The 11,297-nt window shown below is 55.3% G+C and overlaps 1 protein-coding gene across 1 annotated transcript; it reads left to right on the forward strand.

Moving 5' to 3' along the window:
* Nucleotides 1-753: 753 nt before the first annotated feature.
* SLC27A1 (solute carrier family 27 member 1) lies at nt 754-11,084 on the forward strand. The gene is made up of 12 exons (XM_074567151.1): nt 754-1,055; nt 3,700-4,094; nt 4,889-5,050; nt 5,969-6,038; nt 6,141-6,232; nt 6,346-6,455; nt 7,242-7,451; nt 7,647-7,773; nt 7,999-8,136; nt 8,833-8,997; nt 10,226-10,372; nt 10,922-11,084. Exons 1-12 carry the CDS (start codon nt 889-891, stop codon nt 11,071-11,073), a joined length of 1,935 nt encoding a protein of 644 aa, XP_074423252.1. The 5' UTR covers nt 754-888; the 3' UTR covers nt 11,074-11,084.
* Nucleotides 11,085-11,297: the final 213 nt, after the last annotated feature.

The raw sequence follows: 11,297 nt of genomic DNA on the forward strand, positions 1-11,297 counted from the left end.
GTCCGATCCTAGGAGTGCGGGACCTGGAGGTGCGGGTGCCGGGCCGCGGGAACGTGGGGAGTGCCGGTCCCGGGGGTGCGGGGCCCGGGCCGGTTGAACGTGGGCGGTGCGGGTCTGGGCCATGATGGACCGGGGGATGCGGGGGGGCCGTGTGAACCCAGTTATGTGGGTCCCGGGCCGTGGGAACCCGGGTGTGTCGGTGCTGGTGCCACGGAGCCCCGGGTGGTGCCGGTCCCGCGTGTGCGGGGGGGCCGTGGGAACCCGGTTATGTGGGTCCCGGGGCCGTGGGGTCCAGGGGGTGCCGTTCCCGGGCCATGGAAGCTGGATGTGCGGGTCTCGGGTGTACGGATCCCGGAGATGCCGGTCCCGGGTGTGCGTGTCCCGTGGGTGCGGCTCCCGGGGCGTGCCGGTTGTGCGGGTCCCCGGGTGTACGGATCCCGGGTGTGCGTGTCCCGAGCAGTGCCGGTCCCGGTGCGGACACGAACGAATTTCCCCACCATCCGTTACCCCGGGGCGGGCGCGGGCACAGACACACCCCAACCTCCCACACCCCCCCCGCCCCGGTTTTGTCAGTCCCGGCCGCCCCGCTCAGCACCCGGCACGGGCACCGGCGCCTCGCCCCGCCCCTCCGCCGCGACGTCCCCCCTGCGCCTCCCGCCTCGCCCAATCCCAGCCCGGCAGCCGCGCTCTCAGCCAATAGAAACCCGCGCTTCCCGCCGTCCTGCCCCTCCCCTCAGTGATGAGTGCGTGCGGGGCGGGGCTTCACCTCAGGCGGCGGCTGAGGCGGGAGCGGGCGCAGCCGGTGGGACCGGGACCGGGACCGGGACCGGGGCCGGGGCCGGGCGGCGGCGGCGGGGGCGGCCCGGGGCGGCCTCCTCCCCTGGCCCCATGCACCCGGCGGGGGTCTGCGCCGCCTCCCTGGGCTCCCTGGGGCTGCTGCGGCTGCTGGGGGCTCCCTGGCCATGGAGCCTGGCCGCCACGCTGGGCGTCTGCCTGGGCGGCGGGGGATGGCGGCTGCTGCGGCTGATCTACAGGACGGCGCCGAGGGACCTCTTGTGAGTGCGGAGCCCGGGGGGGGGGGATGGGGGGGGAGCGGGGACCCGGTACATCGCAGCCCCCCGCCAGCTTTGGAGGGAGGGGGGAAGCCGGCCCTGAGCCGGCAACGTGCGCTGGTAGCCCGGAAAACCACCGGCAACCTGGGCCACCGTCCCCAGCAGGGCGAGGGGGGGATTCTGCCCCTCTGCTCCGCTCTGGGGAGACCCCCCTGCAGCGCTGCCTCCGGCTCTGGGCCCATGGGAAGGACGCGGAGCTGTGGGAGCGGGGCCGGAGGAGGCCCCGGAGATGCTGGGAGGGCTGGAGCCCCTCTGCTGTGGGGCCAGGCTGAGCTGGGGGGGTTCAGCCTGGAGAAGAGAAGGCTCCGGGGAGACCTTGGGGCCCCTTCCAGTCCCTAAAGGGGCTCCGGGAAAGCTGGGAAGGGACTCTGGAGCAGGGAGGGGAGCCGTGGGACGAGGGGGGATGGGTTTAAACTGAAAAAGGGGAGATTTAGACCAGATGTAGAAATTCTTCACGTTGAGGGTGGTGAGCCCCTGGCCCAGGTTGCCCAGAGAAGCTGCAGCTGCCCCATCCCTGGAGGGGTTCAAGGCCAGGTTGGACGGGGCTTGGAGCAACCTGGGCTGGGTAGAGACGTCCCTGCTCATGGCAAGGGGTGGGACTCGATGGCCTCTAAAGTTCCCTTCCAACCCAAACCATCCTGCGATTCTAAGGGGCGAGGGCCAGCGGCAGGTCGAGGTCGCTGCCTTTAAACCTGAGCCATGTTGGGTTTTAACCGTTTTTACTCGCTGGCCTCCCTGCACGCAGACGGCGGTTGGAAGGGCTCAACCTGGAAGGGAGCGAGCAAACGGACATGGGATGCTCGTGGGATGCACGCCACGGCTCACCCGTGGAAGAGGAGTCACTGAGCTTAAAGAGAGGGTCGATCCGTCTTAAAATACGTAGTCTAAACTAAGGGGTTGCGGTATAAAGAGCAGTAAGTCTCCCACAGCTTCCCCATCTCCTGGGAGTCCCTCGCCATCGCATTTAGTTTGGTGTTTTTCAGGCCTTCACGAGGATGTGCCTTTATTCCAAAGGATTTAGGGCTCCTGCGATTGCCAGCTTCGCTGTGGCTGTCACTCTGCTTTGAAGAGCTGTTTCCTCCCGATTGCCCGGCAAGCTGGGAATAACGGCAGCAAATAAACCGGGCAGAATAAAGCCCTTTAAGTATCTGGAAAGTGCAGCTCAGCAGTGAAAAGGCTCCTCTGTTCTGTATTTGGCACGGCGCGGGGTAAGGTCACCCCGCTCGGCCTGACCACTGCCAACAGCTCGTTTCTGAAGCGCACCCTTCCCCCGCCTGCCAGCCTTCGCCGAGTGAGGCTCCTGCTCGTGACACCCAGTCGTGAGACTTGCAGGGTTGTTGGTGGTTTTGTTTTTTTTTTTTTTACGTGCTAATATTAAATGACCTTTCAAGTTTCTGGGGCTTCTTCCAAAGCCTTGTTGCACAACAGTTTCCTATTTTAATGGTGGAAAATTACCGCCTCCATCGTCCTACCTCCGGGAAGGAAACAGGATCCCCAGACCTGCTGTCCTCGTTTCGCTGGCGGTGTTATGGTAGTAATTTTATCTAATAAATTTATTTTCGTATCTAAGTTATAACTGAGAGCCAGCGCGCCCCTAAAGATAGTTTCCTCCAGGACAACACGAGACAGCTGAATTTCAGACAACAACTTTCGCTGCCATCCAGCTTGAACTGTGTCGAGGTTTAACTTGCAGCTGCTACCTTGGAGACTTAAAATAATTATGTAAATTACGGAAGGGGGGGGAGGGGAAATAAAAAGCAGGCCCATTAGAACAATCTGGTTTGTTCTTTTATTGAGCATTTGCTTTTTGTGGTATCGGGTATCCACAGAGGCAGTAATTCTTTCCTTGATAAGGCACCACCGTCTTTAAAGGAGCTCGCCACCCAAGAATTATTTATTAATTATTATTAAAATTTATGCTTTCTGCCTGGTAGCATTCAGATAGCCTTGCTTCCTATCCTCCCAGGACTGCGGCAGAGACTGACTCACAGGAAAACACGCCTGCGAGCAACGCACCCGAGTCCTCTCCTCTCCTGGGTGAAAGGGGAAGCCTCTGGCTTTGTTTTCTTGGAGCCAAAGCCACACGTTGTTGTTATCAAAGGACCTGGGTTGTCTTTGTCCTTTTAGCGCTTGCGGATCCTGAATTGTAAGAAATTGCGCAAAGATGCTGCGAAATGTCCTGGCAAGAAAGGCGCTTCCCGCCCGAAGCGTGTTGCTCCCATTCGAGCTAAAAACAATGGTTGCCGGGTCCTGGTTTTTTAGGATGGCACAAAACATCAGGGAAAAAATGTCATTTACCCTCTTGTTTGAATCAGTGTCGATGTGAAGATGGATTCACTGTGTTTTATAGCGTGGAAAGTACCGGAAGAGTTGTTGTATACTGTTTATTTACCATAATGTTAAAATAGCCGTCCCTTGCTGTAGAGCAGCAGTGACTCCAAGTTCCAGTTTCAGGGTGACATTTCGACTGTCCAAGGGGAGGAGGACACAAGGGCACGTGTGGAGCACGTGTGTCCTGCCCACATCCCTTCTAGTTCGGAAATTGTGCTGAAAATTAAGGGTTTTTTCTGCTCTTTCTTTGCTGCAGCGGCCTCTCGGTGCTGTTACGAGTCAAGTACAAGTTGCGAAGGCATCAAAAAGCCAAAAGCACCATCCCCAAGATGTTCCAGGATGTTGTCCGCAGGCACCCTGACAAAGTGGCCCTGATTTACGAGGCCACTGGGGAGCAGTGGACCTTCAGGAGGCTGGATGAGTATTCCAACGCCGTGGCTAACTACTTCTACCAGCAAGGCTTCCGGCTGGGGGACGTCATTGCCATCTTCATGGAGAGCCGCCCCGAGTTTGTCGGCCTCTGGCTAGGGATGGCAAAAATCGGCATCGAGGCGGCGCTAATCAACTTCAACTTGCGCTTGGATTCTCTGGTTTACTGCGTGACGACGTCGGGTGCGAAAGCCGTGATCTTCGGAGGGGAGCTGTCTTCAGGTGAGCCCTTTGGGTGTTCGTGCGCCTCGTGGGCAACTCGGGAACCGTTCGCTTGGTCTTGAAGGAGGCAGAGATTGAGTAAAACTAAAAACAAAAAGGCAGCTGGCTGTAGTAAAAGCTAGGGAAAATGGTAAATCTCCCGATTACAAAAGGCAGAAGCGTTCAGTTAGTACCCGAGGCTAAAAGAGGAGCGGTGTTTTGAGGAGAGCGTTCGGGAGCTCGGTTCCATCTGCCGGCATCTTCCTGATTTCGGGGTGCCTGAACCGATCTCGCTGATTTGCTCTTGTTTCGTTTGATTTGTCAGAGCTGCATCAGGAGCCTTGTGCTTCATCGAGAAGAGGCGATACGTGCCCCAAGGCGTATTTTTCTCTTTTGCTCTGTTAATACTCTTTGCTTGCTGCCGTGCTTTCTGCTGCGGGATAGGTCTGTTAGCAGCTGCTGATTTTTAAATACACCCCTACTTCTCTAATGAACCCTGTTAATGATGATTATTGTTACAGCCAATGGTTTATTATTCTGAATTGTCTCCTTGGAACCGTTCTGGATCATTTGAAGATCATGATGTGGTCATGGGGAGAGGCAATTTCACGTAGGTTTTTTTTTGTTAGGGCTTTTACTGGGCCCAGGTCAGTCTGACCGCACTGATGCAGGTGTTGTCGGGTGCGACATAAGTATTTGAAAGGTTCTTCAGGTCCTTCCGTGGTTTTGGGGCACAATAAGACGTTACACAGATTATTCTTGCCGCTGCCTAGAGCGTTCTGTTTGTTGCGAAAGCCACTTGCTTTGTCTTGCAGCAATATCCGAAGTGAACGGGATGTTGGGGAAGAACATGGCAAAATTCTGCTCCGGTGACTACAACCCGGGTGTCGTTCCTGTGGAGACCAAACATCTGGATCCTCTTCTGAGCACCGCCTCGAAATCGCCCCCGGCTCAGATTCCAGTCAAAGGTTTAGATGGTAATTTTATCGACGATTTTTATTTCTCCACGCGATGTGTGCGAGAGCTGGACCAGGCGACAGCAAAATGAGAAAACTAAGCAAGATGGGGGGATTAAATCAACCCAGTTTGGGCTCACAAATAGAAGAAAGGAGTGGGGGGGGGAAAGGAAAAAAGAAACAAATCCTGGTTCCAGGGTACTCTGGGTTAAGTCTCTCATTGTTTGAGATTTCCGAGCTTTATGTGCCTCATGTATTTAGTACCTGGAGGAGGAGATTGGTCTGTCCACTTTGTCTGTAGCCTTTGACAGCCTGTATTACCTTCCCCCGCGGCTGACTCGTGGTGTAATTAAAATCTTTCCTTGTAATAGGGCTGTGGGGAAGAGGCGTTTTGGTGGATTTGGGATTCAGGAAGGGAAGACGCTAGCTGGCCTCCAGTCTGTATTCCCTACTTTAAGACAATTAAGAGCATCTGAGATCCCTGAGGCGTGAGGCTCCGTTTTCGTACTTTGTTTAGTGATACTGCTAGAAGCTTTTCCTTTAGATTATTATTTCTTTTTCAATCACAGCCTTAGATACCTGCCCCACCTTCAGACGCAGGCTGAGACCTTCCCTCTAGACTGGTTGGAGTTAATGTCCGACCTGGGGAGTTAATCTAGTCCCAGGATGATTTGCGTAAAGGCGTACAGGTTGGGTTCTCAGAGCTCTGCAAACTCTTCGTTACACGTTCCTGTATCTGCCGTTGTGGACGACAGGGAGATTCTCCATCGGGCTGCAACTCCGCGCTTGTGTCGGCCTTCGCAGCTGACTGTCCCCTGCGCTGTCACCCGTTCGAAGCCGTTCCTCTGCAAACAAAGCCTAAAACGCAAACCAAACCCTGTGGGGCTTTTCTCAAGCCGTTGGGAAGGGTCTGTCTGATGCCCGTTTCTGTTCTTCTAGATCGGCTCTTCTACATCTACACTTCAGGAACCACGGGAATGCCCAAAGCTGCCATCGTGGTGCACAGCAGGTGAGGACCCGAGGAGGTGCTTCCCTCTGGAGGCGCTTTTCTCATCGCGAAGCCCCAGGTTTTACCTTCCTCGCTCGCTCAGCCTGCGCTGCCTTCTTGCAGGTATTACCGTATCGCTGCCTTCGGTTACTACGCCTACAAAATGCACCCAGAGGACGTCCTCTACAACTGCCTCCCCCTCTATCATTCTGCAGGTAAGCGTCCTCCTCCTGGGAGGCGGCCTCCCCCTTGGCTGCTCCTTCGTCCATCCTTGGGACCGAACGGCCCCGGGATGGTGGGAGCTTTCCCCGCGATCCTTCTTTTCCAGGTAACATCATGGGAGTTGGCCAGTGTCTAATCCACGGCCTCACCGTGGTGATCAGGAAGAAGTTCTCGGCCAGTCGCTTCTGGGACGACTGCGCGAAATACAGATGCACGGTGAGGGCTCTTTGGTGCTCCACGCCAGAGCGCCGGGTTCGCTGCTTAATTAGTGACCTCCAGATAATTCCCTGTCCCTTCTCAGACATGGAGGTGCCCGCGCAAAGGCGTCTTCGGGTTGCCAGTGCCGCTTTAGGCGTGCAGGACTCTAGGAAAGGTCTTTCATCCGGCTTTTCCTGCTTCCTCGTTGCGCGGTTGTCAAGACCAGCTTTGAAAATGTGAATTTGCATCCCTTACTGTTGTGGGAAAGCTCTGCCAGAATTCATCCGTGTTAGGAATCCCTGCAGAGGAATTCTCTTGGCGGTTCATAGCCCATAAACATCTATTTGTCTTTGTGTCAACATTACCTTCTAATTTAAGCAGCTTTCTCCTCCCTGGCGTTTATCTTGCCCTTCCCACCCCGGCAGTATTTATAGCTGGTAATTGGATCTCCGCGCGGGCTGCCTTTTGCTGGGTCAAGCTGTTCGTTTACGATTGACCCCAAATCTTTCAGAGCTTTTTTAGTCACCTATTAAAGCACAAGGGTTTTTCTTTATATCAATATCTTCATTCACGCTGAGGGATCCCTCCCGTGCTCTTTTCTGGTGGGTTCCAGGGGGCCCTGGTTTTATCTTTTGTGGTGAAAAATCCCACCTTGAACTTGCCAAACCTCACAGTTTATTAAAATGCCTGATGCGTCTCGCTCCACGAGGTACGCTGGCGCCGGTGGCCTCGTGGTCGGCTTTTTCCAGGGCGTTGTAAGCGTCGCCTGAAGCCTGAGCTATGTTTTTGTGTTTACTGCTTCAGATTATTCAGTATATCGGGGAAATCTGCAGGTATCTTCTGAATCAGCCGGTCCGAGAGTCAGAAACCCAACACTGCGTGCGGCTGGCGGTGGGCAATGGTTTGAGACCCACCATATGGGAGGACTTCACAAAGCGCTTCGGAGTTAAGCAGATCGGAGAGTTCTACGGAGCCACGGAGTGCAACTGCAGCATTGCCAACCTGGACGGGAAGGTGAGGAGGAGGAGGGTACTGCGAGGGGCTGGGAGGCAGCACAGAAGGGAGAAAAACCTCTGCTGGCTTCCCTGACGCCTCCTCGTTTTTTCGCAGGGAGATAAATTGGTAATTAGAGGTGACGTGCACAAAAACGTGGGGAAAATCTTAACTGGTTTGGTTTTGGTTTTTGTTTTTTTTCCTGTCTTTTGGAAGGTCGGTGCCTGTGGCTTCAACAGTCGGATTTTGCCCAATGTTTATCCCATTCGTTTGGTGAAGGTAAACGAGGACACGATGGAGCTGATCCGGGATTCCAGGGGGCTGTGTATCCCCTGTCGCCCAGGTGAGAGTTAACTCAAACCAATCCATTGCCGCTTTTTGTTCTAAAAATATATATCTAATAAGCTCTGGCTGGTTTAAGGGGTTTCTAGTGTTGTGCACGGGTTTCCGCTTCAGTCCTTTCCTCCAAAAATGGATCGGTTCAACAACTGAACATCTTTTGGTGGGCGCGAAGTTTAGGTTGGCGTGATGCGTCGGCGTCACCTTGCCTTGCTGCCGTTCCCTGCAGGAGAGCCCGGGCTGCTGGTCGGTCAGATCAACCAGCAGGATCCCCTGCGTCGCTTCGACGGCTACGTCAGCGAGAGTGCCACCAACAAGAAGATCGCTTACAACGTGCTTCGGAAAGGGGACCAGGCGTACCTTTCAGGTATTGCGGGCGTTCCTGCCGCAGAGGTGGTCTTGAGAGGCCGAAATCCCGGGATTTGTGAGAGGAATCACAGACCGGTCGGGGTTGGAAGTGCCCTCTGGAGATCATCTCCTCCAACCCCCTGCCGGAGCAGGGTCACCCAGAGCAGGCGGCACAGGAACGCGTCCAGGCGGGTTTGGAATATCTCCAAGAGCAGGAGACTCCGCAGCCCCTCTGGGCACAGCCTGTGCCAGGGCTCTGCCAACCACAAAGTGAAATTTCCCGTATTTCCCGTGTTCCAGTTTGTGCCCATTGCCCCTTGTCCTGTCGCTGGGCACGGCTGGAAAGAGTCTGGCCCCGTCCTCTTTACACCCGCCCTTTCAATATTGATGAGCTGATCCTAAAGGTCTTTTCCGACGTAAATGATTCTCTGATGAACAGATGCGTTAGTGTTTTGAAGTTGCCAGCTGTTGAGCTGCTCTGGATTTAGCAAAAAATGAACACTTCGAAGAGGGAGGGACGACTTTTTTTTTTTTTTTTCCTCCCCTGTCCTTTTCCTACTGCTGCCTCTCTCCGCTAACGAGGAGGTGCGGTGCACAGCGGTGGGAAGCCACCAAGGCGTTTCTGTGCTCTCCTGGGAAGAAGAGGGTGGCAGGGCAGCCCCGCGCTAACGAACGCGAGTCCCGAGGTGGTTTTTGGTGTCTCCCCCCCTTCCAGGAGACGTGTTGGTGATGGACGAGCTCGGTTACATGTACTTCAAAGATCGCAGCGGGGACACCTTCCGATGGCGAGGGGAGAACGTCTCCACCACCGAGGTGGAGGGAGCCTTGAGTCACATCCTCAACCAGACGGACGTTGCGGTGTACGGAGTGGAAGTTCCGGGTAAAACGTCGAGTCGGAGCTCTCGGGACTTGGGGAGAAAGAAAAATATTAGGCAAACGTACCAGATGTGTGTCAGAACGGGTGGAAATCGGTCCCCTCTGTTGTAACCAGGCACCCGGGAATGAAAAGATACACCAGAGTCAAAGGGTGGGGTTTGATGCGTTTATTCTGAGCAGTAGAAATAACTGGAGATCCAGTGGCGCAATCGTCACTTCTGTCTTATAAAAGGGAAGGTTTTTGTGACGTGAGCTTTGCAGAAGCTCTTGGGGTGAAAAGACCATTCCGTGGGTGTGTGGGCCCGTAAATAGAATCGTGGAATGGTTTGGGTGGGAAGGGACCTTAGAGATCCCCCAGTGCCACCCCGTGCCCTGGGCAGGGCCACCTCCCACCAGCCCAGGTTGCCCCAAGTCCCGTCCAACCTGGCCTTGAACCCCTCCAGGGATGGGGCAGCCACAGCTTCTCTGGGCAACCTGGGCCAGGGGCTCACCCCCCTCAACATGAAGAATTTCTTCTAATATCTAACCAAAATCTCCCCTTTTTCAGTTTAAAACCATTCCCCCTTGTCCCACGGCTCCCCTCCCTGATCCAGAGTCCCTCCCCAGCTTTCCCGGAGCCCCTTTAGGGACTGGAAGGGGCTCCAAGGTCTCCCCGGAGCCTTCTCTTCTCCAGGCTGAACCCCCCCAGCTCAGCCCGGCCCCACAGCAGAGGGGCTCCAGCCCTCCCACCGTCTCCGGGGCCTCCTCTGGCCCCGCTCCCACAGCTCCGCGTCCTTCCCATGGCCCCAGAGCCGAAGGCAGCGCTGCAGTGGGGGGTCTCTCCAGAGCGGAGCAGAGGGGCAGAATCCCCCCCCTCGCCCTGCGGGGGATGGCAGCCCAGGATGGTTTATCTTGGAGTCACGGAGGAGCCGGGGGTTGAGGGCGCAGCGACGGAACAGAGTGCGTGTTGTGGGCGTGTTGGCCGGGAAGGTGCCCTTGGTGGCACTCGGCCTTGAGTTTTTATCATGGTGAATGTGAGAGAAACCTGGAGAAAAGGAGAATTGGGTCAGCCTTGAGGGGGGGCGGCCGCGACTAAGGGCTGAGGGGACGCGTTGGCAGTGAGCCTCTGCTATGAAATCGGGTTTTCCTCAGCACGTTTGCGCTTCACCGTTGAAGAGACACGGGGTGGTGGTGGGGAAACACCTGCATCTCCTCAAAGTTCCTTATTTCCGCGCTCTGCTCCTCTCTTTCAGGGGTGGAGGGCAAAGCCGGGATGGCGGCCATCGCCGACCCCACGGCTAAAGTCAACCCCAACGTCCTCTACCAGGAGCTGCAGAAGGTGCTGCCCCCCTACGCCCGGCCCGTCTTCCTCCGCCTCCTCCCCCAGGTCGACACCACAGGTATCCGCTCCCCGCGGCAGCCTCCCGGCCTTTTTGTCTGCTTCGGGGCAATAAAAAAAAAAAACCACCAACAAACCCTCTCCCAGCTTCGAGCACGGCGGGTGCGGAAGCAGCGCTAGTCAAAATGATGATATTTAGTGAAGTCTTCAAAAGAAATCAGCTCGTTCCAGGCCTTTATTCAAAAGAAAGAGGGGTCCCATTCCTCTATATCTATCTATATCTCATCCACCCTCCGTTCCCCTTCCCAGGGTTTTATTCCAGTGCGTTATCGGCCCGGTCAGACGCTAATTGGCTGTTGCGGTTTCTCTTTTCCATTTTCCAGGAATTTTACCCGATTCTTTTACCAGCCTCTGCCTGAGGAGGAGTAAAAATTGCACCAAGTTGCTGTAAGAACTCCCCTAACGATGAGGGACGGTTAACGAGTTGCTAAAATTCTTAGGCAAAACCATGCAGTAGAAAGAAAACACCACCCGTGACATTTCCTCCTCGCTTTAAGCAGGCTTTTTGCTGCCAAATATCTATAATTTGTTTATTTTCCTCTTTTTGAAGGTACATTTAAGATTCAGAAAACCCGCTTACAGAGGGAAGGATTCGATACAACCTCGGACCGGTTGTATTTTCTGGATCTAAAGCTGGGAAAATACGTTCCTCTGGACGAATGCCTTTACGAAAAGATTTGTTCTGGAAAAGCCGCTTTATGATCTGCTCCGGATTCAGCATTTTTTTTTCCCTGCGGGGAAAACCCCTGACTCATGGGAGGGCTGCGGCGCTGGCGGGAAGCGATGGATTCCTGCGCCCTCCTTCCGTGGGGGTCTCCCCCCCCTCAAGCACATTAATCCGCCGCCCGCTGACGCCCCGTTAACCTGCCCCGACGCCGATAGAGTGTATTTTTGTAACCACTACCCACCACGGCCATATTTATTTA

This window comes from Larus michahellis, chromosome 25 (assembly GCF_964199755.1).
Source record: "Larus michahellis chromosome 25, bLarMic1.1, whole genome shotgun sequence".
In the NCBI taxonomy this organism is placed as follows: Eukaryota; Metazoa; Chordata; class Aves; order Charadriiformes; family Laridae; genus Larus; species Larus michahellis.

What these genes read in the sequence shown, in the direction of transcription:
- SLC27A1 (XM_074567151.1), top strand. Translation starts at nt 889, where the DNA reads ATGCACCCGGCGGGGGTCTGCGCCGCCTCCCTGGGCTCCCTGGGGCTG. An exon ending in CGGAGGGGAGCTGTCTTCAG is followed by an intron (nt 4,095 to 4,888) that starts GTGAGCCCTTTG and finishes TTTGTCTTGCAG; the next exon opens with CAATATCCGAAGTGAACGGG. An exon ending in GCCATCGTGGTGCACAGCAG is followed by an intron (nt 6,039 to 6,140) that starts GTGAGGACCCGA and finishes GCCTTCTTGCAG; the next exon opens with GTATTACCGTATCGCTGCCT.